At 46.0% G+C, this 23980-nt stretch overlaps 1 protein-coding gene across 1 annotated transcript in view; it reads right to left on the bottom strand.

Moving 5' to 3' along the window:
- Positions 1-23980, bottom strand: part of LOC121541906 (ryanodine receptor 1-like) — a 77937-nt gene that overhangs the window by 23434 nt on the left and 30523 nt on the right. The window contains exons 42-83 of the mRNA XM_041851288.2: positions 23833-23947; positions 23585-23717; positions 23353-23447; positions 23120-23255; positions 22824-23013; positions 22578-22692; positions 22344-22464; positions 21852-22021; positions 21376-21596; positions 21067-21157; positions 20771-20911; positions 20471-20634; positions 15761-15839; positions 15578-15667; positions 15319-15462; positions 15114-15191; positions 14938-15013; positions 14700-14823; positions 14498-14613; positions 14280-14347; positions 14029-14150; positions 13775-13824; positions 13383-13443; positions 13137-13263; positions 12921-13032; positions 12661-12742; positions 12433-12563; positions 11898-12218; positions 11569-11809; positions 11285-11372; positions 11064-11156; positions 9683-9697; positions 5646-5816; positions 5445-5504; positions 5221-5355; positions 4972-5084; positions 4583-4679; positions 4376-4482; positions 4200-4251; positions 4026-4100; positions 631-730; positions 36-115 (exon numbers count right to left, since the gene is read on the bottom strand). Coding sequence (XP_041707222.1) covers positions 36-115; positions 631-730; positions 4026-4100; positions 4200-4251; positions 4376-4482; positions 4583-4679; positions 4972-5084; positions 5221-5355; positions 5445-5504; positions 5646-5816; positions 9683-9697; positions 11064-11156; positions 11285-11372; positions 11569-11809; positions 11898-12218; positions 12433-12563; positions 12661-12742; positions 12921-13032; positions 13137-13263; positions 13383-13443; positions 13775-13824; positions 14029-14150; positions 14280-14347; positions 14498-14613; positions 14700-14823; positions 14938-15013; positions 15114-15191; positions 15319-15462; positions 15578-15667; positions 15761-15839; positions 20471-20634; positions 20771-20911; positions 21067-21157; positions 21376-21596; positions 21852-22021; positions 22344-22464; positions 22578-22692; positions 22824-23013; positions 23120-23255; positions 23353-23447; positions 23585-23717; positions 23833-23947 — 4900 coding nt within the window. The remainder of the gene's footprint in view (positions 1-35; positions 116-630; positions 731-4025; positions 4101-4199; positions 4252-4375; positions 4483-4582; positions 4680-4971; positions 5085-5220; positions 5356-5444; positions 5505-5645; positions 5817-9682; positions 9698-11063; positions 11157-11284; positions 11373-11568; positions 11810-11897; positions 12219-12432; positions 12564-12660; positions 12743-12920; positions 13033-13136; positions 13264-13382; positions 13444-13774; positions 13825-14028; positions 14151-14279; positions 14348-14497; positions 14614-14699; positions 14824-14937; positions 15014-15113; positions 15192-15318; positions 15463-15577; positions 15668-15760; positions 15840-20470; positions 20635-20770; positions 20912-21066; positions 21158-21375; positions 21597-21851; positions 22022-22343; positions 22465-22577; positions 22693-22823; positions 23014-23119; positions 23256-23352; positions 23448-23584; positions 23718-23832; positions 23948-23980) is intronic.

Here is a 23980-nt window from a genome sequence, read left to right as displayed (position 1 = left end):
AGGTCAGATGGACAGCCCACTGAGTGGACACTTACCTGTTGAACCTCAACGTTACCACCGTTTAGGATGGAGATGCCCAGTTTAAGGGTGGAGGACACCATGGAGCCAGTCTCACCTAGATGGAGAGAAAAGTACTCTTTACCATTCTAGATGACAGGTATGAATAATGTCTTTGTAATGTGTCGACCACGGCAGGTATCATTCAAATTTATGCACTGTGACTGAAAGACATTGATTGACCTGTAGGGTTAGCCTGTAGGGAGTATGCATGGTGTACTGCAGGGTTCCTCAAAAGGAGGCCCGCAGGCCAAACTATTTTATTTGCCCCCCCCGCCCAAGTTTTCTGAGCATAAAATAGGGCTCAATGTGATTTTAATTTAGGAAATCTGTTCCCAAGTATTCCTACACATAAATAGAGAGAGGCATATATGATCGTACCCCAATCAAGGTTTGAAATTATTCTGTTTTTGTCAAATACTATATATTTTTGAGATTCTGGCAGTCAATTTGAAGTGTAGAATTTTTTTATAACTATGTTCCGGCCCCCTGACCATCCAATCAAAGGAAAAATCGGCCCACAGCTGAATGTAATTGGGGATCCCTGGTGTACTGTATGGGTTGGGGAAGTACCTTTGCAGGCACTGATCATCTGCAGCACCATCTCAGCCGCCCCACGGTTGTGGAGACGGGACTGCTGGTATAGGAGTCTCTGCTTCTCCATCTCTTTTTCCTGTGATGAACACAGATGCTGTGACTGTGTCCTGATGGTCACACATCCCACCCCACAGTCACTCTGCATTCACACACCTAGTCCCTAGCTGTCTAGACCTTCTCTCTAACCTCCACTGACTTGCAGCCCTAAACTTTGTTTTAATAGTGTGGGCCTATAGTTTTACATGCTACATATACAATCCCAGTCAAAAGTTTGGACACACCTACTCATTCAATGGTTTTTCTTAGTTTTTTACTATTTTCTACATTGTAGAAAAAATGTGAGGACATCAACACTATGAAATAACACATATGGAATCATGTAGCACCCAATAAAGTGTTGAGAGAATGCCAAGAGTGTGCAAAGCTGTCATCAAGGCAAAGGGTGGCTATTTGAAGAATCTCAAATATAAAATATATTTTGATTTGTTTAACACTTTTTTGGGTGCTCCATGATTCCATATGTGTTATTTCATTGTTTTGATGTCTTCACTATTATTCTACAATGTAGAAAATAGTACAAATAAAGAAAAACCCTTGAATGGGTAGGTGTGTCCAAACTTTTGACTGGTAGTGTATATATCTAAAATTGAAATAGTTTCTCATTCTCAGTTTCTACTCTCCGTCTCCATTTCTTAGTTATCCTTTCCTCTCATTGTATGGGAAAAACTCATTCAAACCTGCATGCTTTATCTGCTTTTTGACTCGTTTTTCCACACATCATTACTTCCATTCCACCTATCTGTTTCTCTCGCTCACCCATTCTCTCTCCCCAGTTAATTAGTCATGGAGTCGTTACACTACTTCTTCACGTTTGCTGACTGGAGCAAACGTTAAGACTACAGCAAACAGCCCTGATGGCCTTGCATGCTGCAGTGCTAGCCATTGCAAAGAACCATCCAGGATCTATTGAATAACCAGTGTCTCCCTTGGTGTCTTATTATATCACATGTTGAACTTTACACAGCCCTCAGAGTAGAGCAGTTCTGCTAAAAGAAAAGCCCAAACATCTGTCACAGAACCACATTTATAGTGTAAGCTTGCAACATTTTCACAAGTGCAATGTAATGCAATTAAGTATAAACAGTAACCAAGATTTATTAAAACAAAGGTAATACAAACACAGATTATATCAATTCCCCCGCCCACAGCATCCCACCCTCCTAACCCACCCACACCCACCCAAAGCACCACCCACCCACCCGCGTATGCCTGACCATGGTCTACCCAGTAAGTGTAGTGCAGATGTACTTGACATTACTTACGGAGAGTTTCCAATCCAATGGAAACAAGAGGGGTGTTTGGATAAGCCCTGCATCAGGTGTAGTATACAGTATGTCTATCAGTAAAATGTCTTGTTGTTGTAACTCTTCGTACACATATTCTTACTGTATGCGTCAGTCTAGGTGTCTGGGAGTGTAGACTGGCTTTCACTGTAGTCTATTGGTCAATACGCTAAGTAAGTATGGAAGGGAACAACATTGATTAGTAACATTCAGTTAATAGAGATGAACGTGTTACGCCAGAGTTAGTGGGAGAGTAGAAAGAAAACATGGAACTGACACAGACGGAGGGGGGTCTGTGGTTGGTTACAGTCTGAGAAACAAACAGGATCAGTTCTGTTAAGAGATTCCATCTGGATCTAGATGAAAGACCATACAGTAAGCAAGGGGTATGAGAGCTGGCAGTGATAGGCTAGACTTGGGACAATGGGTATGAGAGCTGGCAGTGATAGGCTAGACTTGGGACAATGTGTGGTAGTATACATGTAGTCAACAACATGACTAATGGCCTCCTCCACTCTAAAGGTAACTATTTACAGACGCAGGAGTAATTTCTATTCATCCAAATATACCACTTATATACATATGGAAAATATACCGGTATATACACTGAGTGTTCCACCTTTCCATGACATAGACTGACCAGGTGAATCCAGGTGAAAGTTATGATCCCTTATTGATGTCACTGTTAAATCCACTTCAATCAGTGTAGATGAAGGGGAGGAGACAGGTTAAAGAAGGATTTTTAAGCCTCGAGACAATTGAGACATGGATTGTGTATGTGTGCCGTTCAGAGGGTGAATGGGCAAGACAAAATATTGAAGTGCCTTTGAACGGGGTATGTTAGTAGGTGCCAGGCGCACCGGTTTGAATGTGTAAAGAACTGCAACACTGCTGGGATGTTCACGCTCAACAGTTTCTCGTGTGTATCAAGAATGGTCCACCACCCAAAGGACATCCAGCCAACTTAACAACTGTGGGAAGCATTGGAGTGAACATGGGCCAGCATCCCTGTAGAATGCTTTCGACTCCTTGTAGAGTCCATGCACTGATGAATTGAGGCTGTTCTGAGGGCAAAAGGGTGTGCAACTCAATATTAGGAAGGTGTTCCTAATGTTTTGTATGCTTAGTGTATATACAAACTATGGAAAATATTAGATGTATTTCTGTCCAAAATAATGGAGGAGCCATTATATATTGACAACAGTATTTGACCCATGTAAACACATTCTGCCTGCCAAATTGAAGGAATACTCATCAGTGGAACTTTGTGCTTAGCAGATAGGTCAATGCTTTAGGATGGTCCACATGATTTTGTATGGTCTAGATAAGTAGTTTTCTCTAATCACTTTGTGAGTCATGCAACATCTACAGAATGTTAACCACAATGTTAACCACAACAGCCAGGTAAAATCCAGAAACATTTGGAGTGAAGCAAAACACAAATAAGGAGGAAAAGTGACAGACAGATAACATTTAGGAGGAAGCAACACGCATATAAAGTAACAGATAGAAGAGACAAAAGAGTGATGAGAGAGGAGAGAGAGAGAGAGAGAGAGAGAGAGAAGAGAGGAGAGAGAAGAGAGAGAGAAGAGAGAGAAGAGAGAAGAGATAGAGAGAGAAAGGAAAGAAGAGAGAGAAAAAGGAGAGAAGAGAGGAGAAAGAGAGAGAGAAGAGAGAAAGAGAAGAGAGGAGAGAGAGAGAGGAAGAGAGAGAAGAGAGAAGAGAGAGAGAGAGAAGCGATAGAGAGAGAAAGGAGAGAAGAGAGAGAGAAAAAGGAGAGAAGAGAGAAGAGAGGAGAAAGAGAGAGAGAAGAGAGAAAGAGAAGAGAGAAGAGAGGAGACAGAGAAGAGAGAAAGAGAAGAGAGAAGAGAGGAGACAGAGAGAGAGAAGAGCGAGAGAAGAGAGAGATGTGGGTGCAGGCTGATCTGCAGTGGATGATGTGGTCACTCGATGCGTTGAGAGCTACCGCTCCAGTGTCTCCCCAGTCCCCTGCCCCTGGCCGCCCCATACCAGTTCTGTCTGTCGCACCTCAAAGGACATCTCATCCTCAGCCCCTTCCTCCACCTCCTCTCCCCCTTCGTCCTCCTCACCAATGTGGCAGCTCTACAACACACACACAAGGGGAAAAAAACATTATATACTGTAAACACATTAATATACAAATAATCATAACATGCTAAAATGTTACATCATAAAACTCACCTCTGCCATAATATCAGCATATGCCATATATAGATAATCTGTATCAAGTTTACTGTAACGATGAGAACAAACAGAAGCTTAGGCAACATGTCAATAGGTGGAGATGTGAATTAGTGTTGAATTCAATCCAAAAGCTGCTCAACTAACATGCTTGAGGGAGAGAAGGAGAGTCCCACCTCTTTTCTGTGAGAGCGGTACGGCTGAAATGCAAAATGAGCTGGTGAAGGGGGTCTGGCTTGGTCTCCGTCTCTTCCTCCTCTTCTCCTTCCTGCTCCATGGCTTTCTGGGAATGAGAAAGAGATGTGGGAGTGAAACTATAGGAGGAAACTCGCAGATCCTGAAATCCTCAAAAGGTGAGTCAAACATGAGGCGTTGGAGCTTACAGACAAGTCGTCTATCATTCTGTCCTCAAAGGAGTAGCCCTCAGTATGGATCCAGTTGCGTTTGTATCCTTCCAGGAACATATTGGAAGCTCTATGCCTGTGAGGCAGACAGAAAACGATGTTAGTATCTGTGTTTTACTTGTGGCTGTGCTACCTCCTGTATTTGTTTGAATGGAGCGGCAGGTAGCCTAGCAGTTAATAAGAGTGTTGGACCAGTAACCGAAAGGTCGCTGGATAGAATCCCCAAGCCAACTAGGTGAAAAATCTGTCTATGTGCCCTTGAGCAAGGTGCTTAACCCTAATTGCTCCTGTAAGTCGCTCTGGATAAGAGCGTCTGCTAAATGACTCAAATGTAAATGTAAATACAAGACTGTAGTAGCATCTCTAACCTGGGTAGGTTGTAGAGTGGTGTCATCCTAAAGCAGGCTACCACAGCCTTGCGTCTCTGCTTGGACAGCAGTTTGTGCCACACCATCTTTTTGGATTTGAAGGGGTGCTCCGTCTATGTGAGAGAAGAGATCATTGAGAGAAACGGCACCACTGACATCATGCCATGTGTGTGAAGTAGGACTATAGGGATACTGTAGGATTATATTGATGTTGTAGTACTGAAGTAATGGGTGTACTACTCCACTCACCACCTCAATGTGATAGAGCACAGCAGACACCTCCTGCACCCTCTTAACCACTTTCTCAGGAGCGTCAGCATCCTCAGCCTTCCCTGCCATCTCCTTATATAGGGACATCTGCCAGCGCATGGACGGGTTCTCCACCTGAACACAACACACTGCAGCTGGAAGAACACGCACACTGCAGCTGGAGGAACACCACCGGAACTTCACCATGTATCACTCCAACTTACCTTGCCTTGAAGATGCAGGTTGTTTTGCAAGAACTCCCTTACTTCCTCATCAGTGTCCCTCTGGAAGAAAAATGTTGTTTAAGATTTATTTTGGAACAATTTCTGTGTCTAGACATACAGCCCTATGGGTCTGGCACAAACAACTATTCTGACACATGGTTACTACGGCAGAGTTATTTAAGACAGCCGAGGGCACACTACCAAAGAGTATCGTATCTTGGCCAGGTTGATAAGCTCCTGATCAGCAGGGGAGCACATGTTGAGGCCGATGGGGAGCATCTTTTTCAGGGCAGCCACAATAAGTGACGTCTGCACTGAGTAACGATCACCCCGTCTCTTCTTCTTGGTACGCTCCACGTCTGAGCCACCAGCCTGAGAACACAAGGAGGAACCAAGGCGAGAACATAAGGAGGGACCAAGGCGTCTTCTTCATGCATATGGTTGGAGCCTCAACCAATACATGCAGGGCACTGAACAGCGTATCAATTACCACTGCTTAGCATTGAACCCATGACAGCACTGATTCAATGGCACAACACTCACAATCACTTACATTTTTCAATAAGAGTCCTGCTCTACCTCTTAACCATGAAAATAATTATTATGAACACTACAATAGAAAAGCAACTACTTCTACAATATACACTCAGTGGCCAGTTTATTATGTACACCCATTTAGTACCGGGTCGGACACCCCTTTGCCTCCAGAACAGCCTGAATTCTTTGGGGCATGGATTCTACAAGGTGTGGTATTCAAACGTTGCTCAATTGGTATCAAGGGACCTAACGTGTGCCAGGAAAACATTCCCCACACCATTACACCACCGCCAACAGCCTGTACCGTTGACACCAGGCAGGATGGGGCCATGGACTCATGCTGCTGATGCCAAATCCTGACTCTGCCATCAGCATGATGCAACAGCAACCGGGATTAGTCAGACCAGGCAATGTATTTCCACTCCTCAATTGTCCAGTGTTGGTGATCGCTGGAGCCTCTTCTTCTTGTTTTTAGCTGATAGGAGAGGAATCCGGTGTGGTCGTCTGCTGTGATAGCCCATCCGTGACAAGGACCGATGAGTTGTGCGTTCCAAGATGCCGTTCTGCACACCACTGTTGTTCTGCACCATTTTTGAATCCGTTTGTTGCCTGCCTGCTAGCTTGCACGATTCTTGCCATTCTCCTTCGACCTCTCTCATCAACGAGCTGTTTTCGCCCACAGGACTGCTGCTGACTGGATGTTTTTTTTTTTTTTTTTGTAAACCCTAGACACTGTCGTGCGTGAAAAGCCCAGGAGGCCGGTTGTTTCTGAGATACTGGAACCGGTGCGCCTAGCACCGACGATCATACCATGCTCAAAGTCGCTTAGGTCACTTGCTTTGCCCATTCTGACGTTCAATCGAACAGTAACTGAATGCCTCGATGCCTGTCTGCCTGTTTTATATAGCAAGCCACGGCCACGTGACTATAGGAGCTAACCATTTTTGTGAACGAGGTGATATAAACTGGCCACTGAGTGTATATTTTACATTACATTCAATAATCTACATCACGTGTCAAACTCATTCCACGGAGGGCCGAGTGTCTGCGGGTTTTCACTCCTCCCTTGTACTTACTTGATTGATGAATTAAGGTCACTGATTACTGATTAGTAAGGAACTCCCCTCACCTGGTTGGCTAGGTCTAGGAAAAACAGCAGACACTAGGTCCTCTATGGAATGAGTTTGACATCCCTGGTCTACATGACATCTACACTTTGTGCAATGTACTAAAAACCATAATGTGCTCTTGTCACATTATTCCCAGCTTGATACCTGTAATCCAGTGGAAATGTGACCATTGCTTCTCATTTCAATGACCTGTTGAGTTACACTGTGTCCCTCTACCTGTTTACCCAGGCTGTAGCTGTCATAAAATACCATTAATTAACAGTTAACACCCTCTAATATCAAGAGCCATGGACTCCTCTCTGAACCCTTCAGTCTAGGTCAGTTCTTTCATATGATTATATTCTTCAGTATTTGCTGCAGGTGGACAGGCAATGTACTGAATAAATAACCAAACTGCCCAGAATGAGGGCTACATCTCACCACCATAACGACCTGTTCCTGAACTCTTGGCAGGTAAAGGGGAGGGGAATGTGAGAATGTAACACTGTATTGAGAAGGACAGGGGTTGGGGCTGGGGTGGGGTGTGTTGGGGTTGGGGGAGGACAACTGAAAGGAATTGTTCTAATCTGTAAGACAGAAAATCAGTTAAACTGCACATATAAAAACATGCTTACAAAACACACATTGCATTCACATGAAAAATCATCCAGCATTCGATTGAAAAACGGGTTAAAAACAACGCTCTACAGTATGCTTCTCAGGTGCGTTTGGCTCCTGCAGCACTAGGTGAATGAATGTGTTACATGGTGTTGGAGAGTAACAAAGCTCCTGTTGAAAACACACAAAACTATTTGTTGTTAGTAGCATCATGTTAATGGGAACTAGAATCAGACCAAGGTGTTAGCTACCAACTAGCAAATGTCCATGGGATACTTCCCACGTGATACGTCCCACATGGGATACATCCCATCGCCCCTGTGCTCTCCTCCCTCTCTCCTGTCTCGTTTCTGTGATGGAACATTATGGTCTGTTGTCTGCCCTCTCTGACGTCCCCTGCAAGCTTGTATGTAGTGTGTGTGTATTTCTCTGTCTGCCTGTCTCTCTGTCTGCCTGCCTGCCTGCCTGTGTGTCTGTGTATATGTTCGTGTCATACAGCAGGCTGAGGTTGGCCCAGGGAGTGAAGATAACAGAGGAACACCGCACAGAACAGGAGAGGATGCAAAGCCCTAGAAACAGAGAATGTGTCATGGCTAAATGTCCTGAAGGACTAAGGGAATGTGCAGTGGTGAAAAGTGAGAACAATGTGTTTCAGTGAAATGCTGTATGTATCTCGGAGTATATGCCCTTCATACCCAAAAAGTGCATCTACTCCTGATAAAGAAGAATGTGTGCGAGTGGTAGGAGTGTGTCAAAGCCACAGACAAGTCCAGGCAGATTCAACCGCTTCGCCAAACCAGTACTTCAATGCAAGGAGTGTGTTATGAATAAGGCTAGTTTAGAGGAAGGTGGGTACAAAGGTTTTAGGGAAGATTTTAGAAGACAGGTTTGATTAAAATAGATTGGGGTGAGGTAAAGTCACATTCTACATTGGGTACTATAGAGCTTCTTCCAGAGACCTTTTTCAGTCCTGTTAAATATAGTATCAGGTCATGGGTTAAAGAAAGGGGACAGGTGGGTGGGTGGAGACTGACTGGTGGATATGATGAAGCTAAGCCATGGTCTGACATGGCGGTTACAGGGAGCAGTGAGTGAGCGGTGAGCACAGAGAGGGGGACTAACAGCATCCCCTTGTGGAGGGAGCTTGATCACAAACGCTATATACCAACCAACCTTCAACTGAAAAGACATGGAAGGAAGACTCCCACCCAACTACAATCAACTGGGTGCAAACTCATTGGCAGGATGATGGCACTCTGCCCCCACTGCTGCTTTGGGCAGGCCTGGTGCGGAGCCTAGTGCCATGAGCCCGACTACGGCAGAGTACTTTCATCAAGCGCCTCCAGACTCCCCCCCTCACACACTGGCAGGACTGGGGGTAGCCCACTACTGCCACTTCGTCCAATAGTGTTATATCAGTATGGTGCATGTCTGCTTGAAAGGTGCTCTTGCTTTTTCTATCTGGCCTTGTGTGGAGCACTGTGTCTGTCACTTCACACACTCGGTCACACACATGTGTTTATTCATGTGTTCTATGCAGTTTAGCAGTAGAAAATGTATGTGATATTAAGAGTAGTGTTCTAGCAGAGTGTATGCCACAGTCTAGATATGTGACCACAGGCCTGGTAATAGTGTCCACAATGTTGACCACAGTGTAACTGGATCCAAAGTGTATCAGGTGACGCATGTAAGTCAATTCAGACCTACTTTTGTGTTCTATTTCTGTGTCATAGTACAGAGACCCACTTCTTTCCCATTGGTGTTGCAGTGGAGTGCAGAACACGTAGGTAGTTACTGAGTGGACCTGGACAGCTGCCTCTACATACAAAGTAGAATTGCCACTAGTTGTGTGTGTGCGTGTGTGTGTGTGTGTGTGTGTGTGGTGTCCTGGTGTGCCAGAGGAGTTGATGAAAAGCTCCCCAAAGTGAGGTGCCATGCGGTCAGCACAGCGGTCGTGCAGAAACAAAATCTAACCTCTGAGTCGTTGCCCTAGAAACCCAGCGTCGACACAGAAAAAGAGGACAAGGGACAGTCAAAGAGAGAACTGTTAACACCTGCTACAGCTACAATACTGAATGAACCTCTACTGACATATACAGACAGATGTATAAATCGTAGAGGCACTTCTCTTAGTCCTCAAATGGAGACAAGCCAAGGCAGGCATGGAAAACAGGGCTAAAAAGCGGTCATATCAAAATGATTTAACAAAAACAAAACACCGTTTTTTTTTAAAAGCTTTCCAATATACCATACCTGCTGAAGATGTGGGGAAAATACTTGTTTGCCTTTACTGTTGGGCTATTGTCAGTGATACAATATATATACTTAAGTAACACGATCTTTCCTTTCAGAGTCAGATAAACTTGTGGACACCCATAGACTTCCAGTCATTGTGCTAACGCTAGTTAGCATTTTCTCGAGAACCTATGCAGACATCAAGTACAGTTTTGAAAAAGAACCAACAATTTGTATAGGTAAGTTATACTCCACATGGTTAGCTACAATGGGTTAGGAGGATATCCCAAATTAATTCACAATCAAGTATGTGAAATGTTTTTTTTTTTAAAGCAAACGATGCAGGATGTGAGACAAATTGCTGGCTACATTGTTGCTGTTGTGTAAATGATGTCAATTTATGATAGATGTTTCAGTAATTCATAGTCTTCCCAAATCTGCTGACATCAGTCTAACACAGGGCTCTCCAACCCTGTTCATGGAAAGCTAAAACCTACAGGACGGTAGCTCTCCAGGAACAGGGTTGGAGAGCCCTGGCTAACATGCCACAACATTTAAACGCTGAAGGTAACTGAATGGCTTTTTAACCCCAGATGGTCTGTATTGGCTCACCTTACTCATCTTTTTAACCCCAGATGGTCTGTATTGGCTCACCTCACTCATCTTTTAAACCCCAGATGGTCTGTATTGGCTCACCTCACTCATCTTTTTAACCCCAGATGGTCTGTATTGGCTTACCTCACTCAACTTTTTAACCCCAGATGGTCTGTATTGGCTCACCTCACTCATCTTTTTAACCCCAGATGGTCTGTATTGGCTCACCTTACTCATCTTTTTAACCCCAGATGGTCTGTGTATTGGCTCACCTTACTCATCTTTTTAACCCCAGATGGTCTGTGTATTGGCTCACCTTACTCATCTTTTTAACCCCAGATGGTCTGTATTGGCTCACCTTACTCATCTTTTTAACCCCAGATGGTCTGTATTGGCTCACCTCACTCATCTTTTTAACCCCAGATGGTCTGTATTGGCTCACCTTACTCATCTTTTTAACCCCAGATGGTCTGTATTGGCTCACCTTACTCATCTTTTTAACCCCAGATGGTCTGTATTGGCTCACCTTACTCATCTTGCTCTTGCTGTCAGCAGTCAGGAAAGACATGTTATTAATCTCATTCATCACCACAAAGTTCTGCTCCTCTCGCTTGAAGTTCTGCAGAGACACAAGAGAGAGAAAGAAAGGTCATCAGATCAAATCAAAGTGTATTGGTCGCGTACACAGATTTGACACAGAGGTGACATGAGAGAAATAGTTGTCACCTTTCAGGGATTTACACTCACATGAGATTTGGACCAGAATATGAAGACCTCTCCAACCATTCTGAAGAGCTCCTCTGCATCTGGGTCTGGGCATGTCAACCACCTCGCCCTGCAAATGGAGGACATCTGTTTAAGGTTCTAGTGATGGAGAGACCGCTAACACCACAACAAACATGTACGCAAAGACAACTGTCAGGGGGAATGGTTTCTGACATACAGTACTCTTAGTCAGGATACTGGATATGAAAAGGTGCCCTATCTAAAGAAAAAACATGACCAGCCACTAGTTTGCCTGTGTGCTGTACCTGTTATTGTCCACATAGCGGATGAGGAGAGGGTAGAGAGCGTACAAGTCCCTGCAGAGCACAGAAAACTCATCCCTGATGGTGCCCTCCTCCTCGTCCCCCTCAGCCTTCCCCTCCATACGCAGGTGGTCCTCCTCTGCCACCACCTTCCCAGTCCTCTTCTTCAGCTTCTCCATGGTGGGGATGAAATGGGACTTGAGCATCTCTGGCTTGGCCCTGCTCACAATAGGCTGGGAGAAGACTAGGGATGGAAGAGGAGTGGTGATGGTGAGTTGGCAAGAAAACACACACAGGTACAGTAGACACGTAAAGCATTGTGGCAACCTCACCAGCCAGCCTCTTCATCCAGGAGGCCTCGTCAATTCCCAGGTTGTTGACCACGATCTTCATGATGCTGCCCAGCAGCTGGTTGAGCTGCTCAGAGGTGACGTCGGTGCAGATCTGGCCCTCCAGCTCAGGGAAGTTCTCTACTCCTCTTTCCCACCAGCGGGGCAGGTAGTTACACAGCATGGGCAGAGTTATCTCGATCACATGGGGCATCTCAGTGTAACGGGCACCTGACTCTGCCAAGTCCCCGATCTCTTTCAACAGAATGTCTAGCTCTGGTATGTCCTGGCATAACTCCTGGACCTCGTTGGGCAGACCCAGGACTATGGACATCAAGACAGACAGACAGACACAGAGACAGAGAGACAGAGAGACAGAGAGACAGAGAGAGAGAGAGAGAGAGAGAGAGAGAGAGAGAGAGAGAGAGAGAGAGAGAGAGAGAGAGAGAGAGAGAGAGAGAGAGAGAGTGTGTTGGGGAACTTGACTACAAGTCCTGGGTGGACAGAGAACAAGTCATAGAATTAGCTGGACACTCACTGGCTCTTTCTCTGGGGGTCTTGGTGGTGTAGACAGAGAAGGTGTTGTACTCATTGAGATGGGGCTCCAGGTAGGCCACAGGCATAGCAGCCGCCAGATGGGCCAGACACTCCCCCATAGCTGGCCTCTGCCTGGAGGAGGGACGACAAGGGCAGTCAAACTCACAGATGATCAGGTTTGTATTGCTGTACTTTTCACAAAGATAAACAGAGCCAGATCCAGACTCACCTCTCCACATGAGGGTTCTTGACAGTGCCCAGGGAGTAGATGGCACACATGATGCGGTAACATGACGTCTGGAGATCATCCACTGACCACCATGAACACACACACACACACACAAACACATGAACACACACAAACACATGAACACGAACACGAACACACACACACATGGTTAACAAGACATGTAAATGTTTTCACAATTCTGCGAGTAAGTAAACTTGAATGCTGTGTCATCACATGAATGCCTTGATGACACGACTCACGCATGACATCATCTCCAAACTGGTGCTGTGAGATGTGGTCGAACAGGGAGGTGAGGACTGGGAGCAGAGCGATGGTGGTGTAGTTGATGTTCTGGGACACGCCTTTCACCTGCTGTAGAGGGATCACAAAGTAAGACATGGTGAACAAGAACAAAACGCAACAGTTCTGGAATAGTTCAATTCCTACCTGTTCTCTTGTAGACACTTTGCTCTTACCTGGTTGCCTTTAGACACCTTTCCCAGTTTGAGGTTCTCCACCATCTTCTCGATATCATCAGCTGCACCCTCAAAGAACGACCGGAGCCCTGCCTTCACAATCTCAGGCCCAGACTTCATCACCGTCCTGAGGAAAACAGAGCAAGGAGGGTACAGAGGAAGGCTATGAGAAAATCTGAGAGGACACATCTGATCCAATACCTTTGTATTTGGATTGTGCACACATTTTAGACAAGTGAAGATTACCTTGCGTCGAGAGATCGTGCCAGGATGTGAAGACAGTTGACAATAGCAGGGGCATCATTTCCTATACAGGATAGACAAAGTCACTTAGTTATAATGAAGGTTGGCAACATCATGGTGAATTATTTTGGATTTACAGTACCAGGTAGAAAAACCTTTAACATAAGTACATTAGTTCAAATGACAACTCAATCAGCATGAGAGGGAGAGAAAGCCAAGCACAGGTAATCAGAGACAGAGGGGGAAAAGCAGTGAACAGTGAAATAAAAATACAGTAAGAAGGGTCAAACACAAGTTAAAGAGATGTAAATAGAGCAGAGGGAAATATACGGTAATAGAGCAGGAATGACTGGACTAGACAGAACTAAATCATCAGGACAAAGATGATTTCTTACCGAAGAGAGAAACTCTGTGTCTCACCAGAGCAGCCATTTTACAGAAGATGCTACAGCGACACCCAATAGAAAAGAGAGAGGAAATGCAGAGAAAGGTAATGAATGATGAAAGCAAGAGGAAAATTAGAAATTACAGCACAGGTTCCAAAAGAGAGACTTGAAAGGATGAGTAGAGATATATGAAAGTGGCGAAAGCCTACTAACTAAACTGAGTTGTAGCAATACACATGTTATACAGTGTGTGACAGAGTTACCTGGCAATCATCTCTTTCTCCTTGTTAGAGGAATGTCCTCCACTACCCAGGACTTTGGCCGGTGTGGACAGGAAGTACAGACAGTGGTTTTTAAAGTACTGGTTGATCAGGGGCAACAGGATCTGAGACAAACACATTTCATCATCATCATCATATATTCTTATACCCCTGCAGTAAACATGTAACAGCTGTATCAAATGCCATCTCGCCTCTTCTCTAGATGGGCCTGTTTCATGTGATTCTGTGCTCACCTTTGCAAAGAATTTGATCTCCTGCTCATGAGGCGACTTCTCCACTCTGCCACTGCTCACCACAGCCTCTGAAAGAAAACACACAAGACAACATTATGGAGTATTGTTATTGTGTTAAATGTCAACATTGACTATACACTGATTCATTCAGTTGCTCAATAACAGAGCACTATTTCATTGGTTATCATCATCCACCCTCCTCCCAGAGCCCACCCTACCAAGATGAGCTATGAACTCCTGGGCGATCTCCATCCACTTTAACAGCTTCTGCAGGAAACCATAGGCAAAGCGCTTCTCGATAGATGAGATGTCTGACTCCATGTCTTTCATCCCCCTTGAGAACGCATTCAAAAGCATGATTTATCAATACATATTCAGTTGCTTCTTTAACTTGATACCTTCAATGACTTTTCCTTTTACCTGGTGACTGCAAATCCATTGAGTTGAAGAAATTTGAGAAGCTCATGAGCCTTTTCCCTGTCTCGTGCCTTTTCTTTTGCTGTCAGGGTGTCATAGGGTACAAGCAAAGGGTGGGAGCCTCCTCCTACACACAGTCAAAACACACACAAAGTTCCCATTCACTTTTGTTAAAGAAAAAGGTGACTGGCAATTCTGTAGCTAATATCCTCTTTGTTTCCTGAACAGAATGACCTCTGACCTTTGGACTGCAGCTCCATCTTCTTCTTGCGACCCCAGGTATTGTGATAGTTCTCTGCAAGCTGTTCTGCCATGGACTGGGGAAAGGAGAAATTATGAAAACATTGATCACATAAGATCACATTACAGTGTGTAAAGTAATTGAGAGGGATGGTCCATACTTTAGTGTCATCATACCTGCAGCTCTCTTGACAGTGCCGTGTGGGAGATTTCAATCGGTTGGGGACTGTAGCCATGGCTGGGGTCATATGTTGCCTGAAATATAAACATTTATTCACACTGTCTTTATCATCTCTGTCTGATCTAAAATAATGTTTATTCCAAAGAGATCCTATTAAATCTAAGACGTCATTTTATGGATTATTCCTCCTTTTCTCTGTACCTGTGCAGTCTGAGAGATCTTCCGAGCCGCCTTCTTCTGCTCAGTCTTGGCTTCCTCTCCTTCCCTCGTTTGATCCAGAGTCCACTCCCATGCAATCATAGCCTTCATGGACTCTTTGATGGGCCAACGGTAGATCTCTTTGTCCTACAAGGGAGATCATTACAGACAGAGGGCATCCGAGAGCAGCAATGGTAAAAATCTGTGGTGGTTGACAGAAATGACTATGCATTGTAAGAAAATTATCAACTGTGCCTCTTACCTTCTCTGAGAATGTTTTGTACGGTCGGAGCATTGGGTGAGTTTTTTCATTTTCATCCAAAATCTCTCCATATGTCCAGTTATTCTGAATCTGCAGGTGGACATACATACACCATACATACATTCTACAATTGGCTGTACAACTGATACACAAACGTTTATTCTTGACTTTTTTTTTACTGACCTTTTCAAAAGCCCACTTGTCATGTGTGTATTCAGCATATTTGTTGATGAAACCATCCAATCTCTCAGGGATGATAGTACTACAATGCAAAACAGACTTCAGTACACCATAGTCATAACTTACTATATAGGAGCTAAAAGTAGAGGAAACTGCGTAATATTTATGAAAATATCAACACTTTCCGTTGATACTGAATCTTATCTAAATTGTTTGTGTTTTCTCAAGGCCTTCCTCCTATTGGTTTACACTCCCGTCCATAATTTCTCTCTATTCTCTTTCATCTCCCCCTCTTCTCTCCTTCATCTCTCCCTCTTCTCTCCTCTCCTTCATCTCTCCCGCATCTCTCCCGCATCTCTCCCGCATCTCTCCCGCATCTCTCCCGCATCTCTCCCGCATCTCTCCCGCATCTCTCCCTCATCTCTCCCTCATCTCTCCCTCATCTCTCCCTCATCTCTCCCTCATCTCTCCTTCATCTCTCCCTCATCTCTCCCGCATCTCTCCCTCTTCTCTCTTTCATCTCCCTCTTCTCTCCATCTCTCTTTCATCTCCTTCATCTCCTTCATCTCTCCCTTTTCATCTCTCCCGCTTCTCTCCATCTCTCCATCTCTCCCTCATCTCTCCTTCATATCTCCCTCTTCTCTCTTTCATCTCTCCCTCATCTCTCTTTCATCTCTCCCGCATCTCTCCCTCTTCTCTCTTTCATCTCCCTCTTCTCTCCCTCTTCTCTCCCTCATCTCTCCCGCATCTCTCCCGCATCTCTCCCTCTTCTCTCTTTCATCTCCCTCTTCTCTCCCTCTTCTCTCCCTCTCTCTTTCATCTCCTTCATCTCTCCCTCTTCTCTCCATCTCTCCATCTCTCCTTCATCTCTCCCTCTTCTCTCCATCTCTCTTTCATCTCCTTCATCTCTCCCTTTTCATCTCTCCCTCTTCTCTCCATCTCTCAATCTCTCCCTCATCTCTCCTTCATCTCTCTTTCATCTCTCCCTCATCTCTCCCGCATCTCTCCCGCATCTCTCCCTCTTCTCTCTTTCATCTCCCTCTTCTCTCCATCTCTCTTTCATCTCCTTCATCTCTCCCTTTTCATCTCTCCCGCTTCTCTCCATCTCTCCATCATCTCTCCTTCATATCTCCCTCTTCTCTCTTTCATCTCTCCCTCATCTCTCCTTCATCTCTCCCGCATCTCTCCCGCATCTCTCCCTCTTCTCTCTTTCATCTCCCTCTTCTCTCCCTCTCTCTCTCCTCTCCTTCATCTCTCCCTCATCTCTCCCTCATCTCTCCCGCATCTCTCCCGCATCTCTCCCGCATCTCTCCCGCATCTCTCCCGCATCTCTCCCGCATCTCTCCCTCATCTCTCCCTCATCTCTCTCATCTCTCCTTCATCTCTCCCGCATCTCTCCCGCATCTCTCCCTCTTCTCTCTTTCATCTCCCTCTTCTCTCCATCTCTCTTTCATCTCCTTCATCTCTCCCTTTTCATCTCTCCCGCTTCTCTCCATCTCTCCATCTCTCCCTCATCTCTCCTTCATATCTCCCTCTTCTCTCTTTCATCTCTCCCTCATCTCTCTTTCATCTCCCTCATCTCTCCTTCATCTCTCCCTCATCTCTCCTTCATCTCTCCCGCATCTCTCCCGCATCTCTCCCTCTTCTCTCTTTCATCTCCCTCTTCTCTCCATCTCTCTTTCATCTCCTTCATCTCTCCCTTTTCATCTCTCCCGCTTCTCTCCATCTCTCCATCATCTCTCCTTCATATCTCCCTCTTCTCTCTTTCATCTCTCCCTCATCTCTCTTTCATCTCCCTCATCTCTCCTTCATCTCTCCCGCATCTCTCCCGCATCTCTCCCTCTTCTCTCTTTCATCTCCCTCTTCTCTCCCTCTCTCTCTCTCTCTCCTCTCCCTCATCTCTCCCTCATCTCTCCCGCATCTCTCCCGCATCTCTCCCGCATCTCTCCCGCATCTCTCCCGCATCTCTCCCGCATCTCTCCCGCATCTCTCCCTCATCTCTCCCTCATCTCTCCCTCATCTCTCCTTCATCTCTCCCGCATCTCTCCCGCATCTCTCCCGCATCTCTCCCTCTTCTCTCTTTCATCTCCCTCTTCTCTCCATCTCTCTTTCATCTCCTTCATCTCTCCCTTTTCATCTCTCCCGCTTCTCTCCATCTCTCCATCTCTCCCTCATATCTCCCTCTTCTCTCCCTCATCTCTCTTTCATCTCCCTCATCTCTCCTTCATCTCTCCCGCATCTCTCCCGCATCTCTCCCTCTTCTCTCTTTCATCTCCCTCTTCTCTCCCTCTCTCTCTCCTCTCCTTCATCTCTCCCTCATCTCTCCCGCATCTCTCCCGCATCTCTCCCGCATCTCTCCCGCATCTCTCCCGCATCTCTCCGCATCTCTCCCGCATCTCTCCCGCATCTCTCCCGGATCTCTCCCGCATCTCTCCCTCATCTCTCCCTCATCTCTCCTTCATCTCTCCTTCATCTCTCCCGCATCTCTCCCGCATCTCTCCCGCATCTCTCCCTCTTCTCTCTTTCATCTCCCTCTTCTCTCCATCTCTCTTTCATCTCCTTCATCTCTCCCTTTTCATCTCTCCCGCTTCTCTCCATCTCTCCCTCATCTCTCCTTCATATCTCCCTCTTCTCTCTTTCATCTCTCCCTCATCTCTCTTTCATCTCCCTCATCTCTCCTTCATCTCTCCCGCATCTCTCCCGCATCTCTCCCTCTTCTCTCTTTCATCTCCCTCTTCTCTCCCTCTTCTCTCCCTCTCTCTTTCATCTCCTTCATCTCTCCCTTTTCATCTCTCCCTCTTCTCTCCATCTCTCAATCTCTCCCTCATCTCTCCTTCATCTCTCCCTCTTCTCTCTTTCATCTCTCCTTCATCACTCCCTCTTCTCTCCTTCATCTCTCCCTCTTCTCTCCTTCATCACTCCCTCTTCTCTCCCTCTTCTCTCTTTCATCTCCCTCTTCTCTCCTTCATCTCTCCCGCTTCTCTCCATCTCTCCCGCTTCTCTCCTTCATCTCTCCCTCTTCTCTCCCTCTTCTCTCCCTCTTCTCTCCTCATCTCTCCTTCATCTCTCCCTCTTCTCTCCTTCATCTCTCCCTCTTCTCTCCCTCTTCTCTCCCTCTTCTCTCCCTCATCTCTCTTTCATCTCTCCCTCTTATCTCTTTCATCTCTCCCTCTTCACTCCCTCATCTCTCTTTCATCTCCCTCATCTCTCCTTCATCTCTCCCGCATCTCTCCCGCATCTCTCCCTCTTCTCTCTTTCATCTCCCTCTTCTCTCCCTCTTCTCTCCCTCTCTCTTTCATCTCCTTCATCTCTCCCTTTTCATCTCTCCCTCTTCTCTCCATCTCTCAATCTCTCCCTCATCTCTCCTTCATCTCTCCCTCTTCTCTCTTTCATCTCTCCTTCATCACTCCCTCTTCTCTCCTTCATCTCTCCCTCTTCTCTCCTTCATCACTCCCTCTTCTCTCCCTCTTCTCTCTTTCATCTCCCTCTTCTCTCCTTCATCTCTCCCTCGTCTCTCCTTCTCTCCCTCTTCTCTCCCTCTTCTCTCCCTCTTCTCTCCCTCTTCTCTCCTTCTTCTCTCCCTCTTCTCTCCCTCTTCTCTCCCTCTTCTCTCCCTCATCTCTCCTTCATCTCTCCCGCATCTCTCCCGCATCTCTCCCTCTTCTCTCTTTCATCTCCCTCTTCTCTCCCTCTCTCTCTTTCATCTCTCCCTCTTCCATCTCTCCCTCTTCTCTCCATCTCTCTCTCTCTTTCATCTCTCCCTCTTCTCTCCATCTCTCTTCTCTCCATCTCTCCTCTCTCTCCTTCATCTCTCCCTCTTCTCTCCCTCTCATCTCTCCTCATCTCTCCTTCATCTCTCCTCTTCTCTCCTTCATCTCTCCTTCATCACTCCCTCTTCTCTCCTTCATCTCTCCCTCGTCACTCCTTCATCTCTCCCTCTTCTCTCCCTCTTCTCTCCTTCATCTCTCCCTCATCTCTCCTTCATCTCTCCCGCATCTCTCCATCTCTCCCGCTTCTCTCCTCTCATCTCTCCCTCTTCTCTCCCTCTCTTTCTCTCCCTCTTCTCTCCCTTCATCTCTCCTTCATCTCTCCCTCTTCTCTCCTTCATCTCTCCTTCATCTCTCCCTTTCTCATCTCTCCCTCTTCTCTCCATCTCTCAATCTCTCCCTCATCTCTCTTTCATCTCTCCCTCTTATCTCTTTCATCTCTCCCTCTTCACTCCCTCATCTCTCTTTCATCTCTCCCTCTTCCATCTCCCTCTTCTCTCCCTCTTCTCTCTTTCATCTCCCTCTTCTCTCCTTCATCTCTCCCGCTTCTCTCCATCTCTCCCGCTTCTCTCCTTCATCTCTCCCTCTTCTCTCCCTCTTCTCTCCTTCATCTCTCCCTCTTCTCTCCTTCATCTCTCCTTCATCACTCCCTCTTCTCTCCTTCATCTCTCCCTCTTCTCTCCTTCATCTCTCCTCTCTCCTCTCATCACTCCCTCTTCTCTCCTTCATCACTCCCTCTTCTCTCCTTCATCACTCCCTCTTCTCTCCTCCATCTCTCCCTTTTCTCTCTTTCATCTCTCCCTCTTCTCTCCTTCATCTCTCCCTCCTCTCTCCTCCATCTCCCTCTTCTCCCTTTCATCTCTCTCTTCATCTCACCCCCTCATCTCTCCCTCTCTTCTGTCCATCATTTTATCTCTTCTCTCTCTCTCTCATCTCACGCTCTCACTTTGTGGTCTCCACTGGTTTGGGATCAAAGTTTCCCTCTGCATCCACCAAGGCTTTCTTCTCAGTCTTGGAGGAGTAGCTGGCATCTACATAATCTGGAGGGATGGCCCCAGCAATGGCACATATGCATGGCATGGCAATTTTGAACAGCTCAGCGTCAAATTTCTGAAACCAGAAACAGAGGACATAGTGAAATATTACTACAATGATCTATCAACGTTTATTTTTTATTTTTTATTATTGGAGCCAAACATTTCCTGGTGACTAAGGTTTCTCTGATCGATCAGTGTAAAAGTGTAACCTTGTGGGCCAAGGACTCAAAGATGCCCCAGAAGAGTTTGCGGGTGAGATGCAGCTCCTCCTCTGATGACAGTCCAAAGTTGCCCCAGCCGTTGGGCAGGCAATAGTACTTCCAACAACGCTCATAGTGATTGGTCAAAAGCTGCAGCCAACAAAAAAACATTATGAAATCAGTGAAATCATGCATCCTAACATCTGGATGATAAGTACATTTATCTTGATACGGCTATGTTCATTCCTTTGTTTTGTTTCTATAAAGGTTTGATTGTCTAATGACCGTTTAAATCATGTCCATACCTTAAGTGGCATTTTGGCATATTCATTGAGAATTGGTACATCAAATACCAGCCTTCTCAACAGGTGTTGTAACATGGATGGCCGTAGATTTCTAAGAAATAGATGCAAATAAATAAGCGCATGTACAATACATTTATCAAGCATGGTTAAACACCTCACTAAAAGTTTACTGTACAAACAGTTTAGGGAAGAGAACATGTCATGTCCAGGAGTCATTAACATTAACTTAGAGAGGAGATAGAGACAATTCTACTGACACAATGCAGAAAGACAGACTTTAGATAACAGCTCATAGTAAGTCCAACTCACTTGCACAAAGCCATGAGACACTCCTCAATGACATCTCTCTGGGCCTTAGTGAAGGCTCGTCCGCGGGACAGACGGTAGATGGTGTGCAGCATGGAGTCGATCATGATGGCCCGGTGGTCTGTGCCCGCGAACAGGAAGGCACACTTGGTGATGAGGGGCAGCACGGCTAGAGAGAGGTAGCGGTTCAGAGCCAGGGCCATTTCTGTGGTGCAGAAAGCCGCCTAGTTGGGAGAGATCAATTTAAACCAGGGATGGGCAACTTTGACAGGCGTGGGGGCCACAAAAAAATTGCGGGTCTGCCACATGCATACCCACACATGCAGTAAGAGCCAGCCCTAGCATTTTGGGGGCCCTAAGCAACATTTTGTTCGTTCTGTTTACAGTCAATATATGCTTAGTGTCTCACTCCTACATAAGAGAAGGTTATTGCCTCATGTAATGTATATGAGCAGTGAGATCGAGAGAGGCTGACTCACCGTGTCCAGAGAAGCAGCTGCCCTCATGTCAGGCAGGAAGCCCACCTCCAGCACATGGAGCAGGAAGTCCTGGTTGTCAATACCATACACTCTGTCAAGGAACAGCACCATGGGAGCCTTGTGGTCCGGCACAAAACTGGAAGACATCTTGGGTTCAATGATGCTGTTATCTAGACATCACAAAAGACAGAGGGAAGTTGAAGAGGAGAATAATGCTAGGACTCACATCATATTAACACTTGACTAATTACAGATATAATATGCAACATATAATAATAATATAATAATATGCCATTTAGCAGACGCTTTTATCCAAAGCGACTTACAGTCATGCGTGCATACAATTTTTTTTTTTTTCGTGTATGCATATTACGATCAAACTAAACTAAAACCATTTTTAGTTCTGTTTCATCATCAAGACGTCAAAACTCACTGTCCTTGAGCCAACACAACAGAGGTAATTGAATCCAAATGGTTTCCCCTGTGGCTCACCCTTTCCAAAGTCTGGGATCTGAACAGACAGGCTGATGACTCCCACCAGGTCCTCTATGGGCACCAGGGACCTCAGGATGGCCCTGATCCTCAGTGCCTCACCCTTCCCAGCCTGGATCAACTGGGGGACGAAGAACAAATAGCAACGTCTTAGACTGAAACACAGCAGCTAGCTAGTTCCATTCCATAAGCCTTGGCTTCTCTCTTTAAGGTTTTCCAACACTCAGTACTCACATGCATCTCTGGAGCGCAGCGTCCCAGCAAGTCAATGAGAGCTGAGTAGAAGGACATGATGGCATTCCCCAGGTGAACCTTGTTCTCCTCATGCTGCTCCTCCCCACCAGGGAACCTACCAGGAGAAAGGAAGAACTCATATTAATGTAGGCCCAAAACCTTTCAAATGAGAACATGTTCTAATATACTACACCAGTTAAGACTAGATAGTCGATCAGCAGAGTCCCTAAGTGGTTTGGCTCTTACATGCCGGGGAAGCGTCTGTCTTTCTTGACAGTGGGGCCGTCCCTGGCAGGATCCTCAGAGATCTTGATGGCCTCCTCTATAGCAGCCAGCAGGCCGTTCCCACCCTCTCCTCTCAGGGCCGGCCCAAAACACTCTGGCCGACGGATCAGAAGACGCACCACCACATTGGCATTCTCCTCTACGCTCTCTCCTACGGGGGGACATGGAGCCAAACCACGCTCAGTGATGAAAGACAAACAGAAATACATAATACCAACAGCAGTGTATTCTATTACATGAAGCCAACGAACACAGACCATTGACGAAGACAGCGAAGCGGAGGAAGTCCAGGTATTTCTCCCCGCCACAGGGGTTCCAGCCAATGTCAGGGTAACCCTTAGCCAGGAGCTGGGGACAGCTCTGAAGCCCACAGCCTGCGAGGTACTTCACCACCTGGGAGGAAAAACACAGGGCAAAAGAGACAGAAAGAGAGATGACCAATGTGCTGCTGGATCAGAGAATGTTCATGTGGGTGCTGGGGGTGTCCAACCTTCTCCAGGTCTTGTTCCTGTAGCGCCAGAGCCAGCTCATTGTTATCAATGCAGGATGCTGCAGCTACATCTAGAGGTGTGGAGCCACGCATTCCTGAAAGACATCCATGACATGTTCAGTCCCAACACACAGCAAAACTATTCTGCCTTTAGAGGAATTATGTCGACCTTTCTTTCCCATTTATACAAGAATATAAACTTGTGTTGGAAGAAGATATCAATATCCCTCACCAAGGCCGATGCCACTGTTCTGAAGCAGGTAGCTGAGGTGATCGAACATGGAGCGCTGGTTCTGACGACTGATGCGACAGAAGTAACACAGGAAACGACAGCAGTTGGTGACCATACGAGGGAATCTGATCTCCTGCAGAAGAACACATCTAGGGTGAATGCACTGACTAGAGTGTAATCATATTTAATGCATTTGAATTTGCAGACAAACATTGATCCTGTAGTTATGAAGCATATAACCACTTCACCTTGGAGTCGCCACCACCCAGCACGTTGACCATCACCTCCATGACAGTCTCGTGCATGCCCAGCGCTCGCATCAGGTTGGGGTGCTGATAAAAAACTTTGTTGCTCATGATGTTCCTGATGGAGAAAGAAGGCTAATGCTGATTCTCA

This window comes from Coregonus clupeaformis, chromosome 27 (assembly GCF_020615455.1).
Source record: "Coregonus clupeaformis isolate EN_2021a chromosome 27, ASM2061545v1, whole genome shotgun sequence".
NCBI lineage: Eukaryota > Metazoa > Chordata > Actinopteri > Salmoniformes > Salmonidae > Coregonus > Coregonus clupeaformis.
Note: the sequence above shows the minus strand (reverse complement) of the source record. Positions and strands in the feature narration are given on the sequence as shown.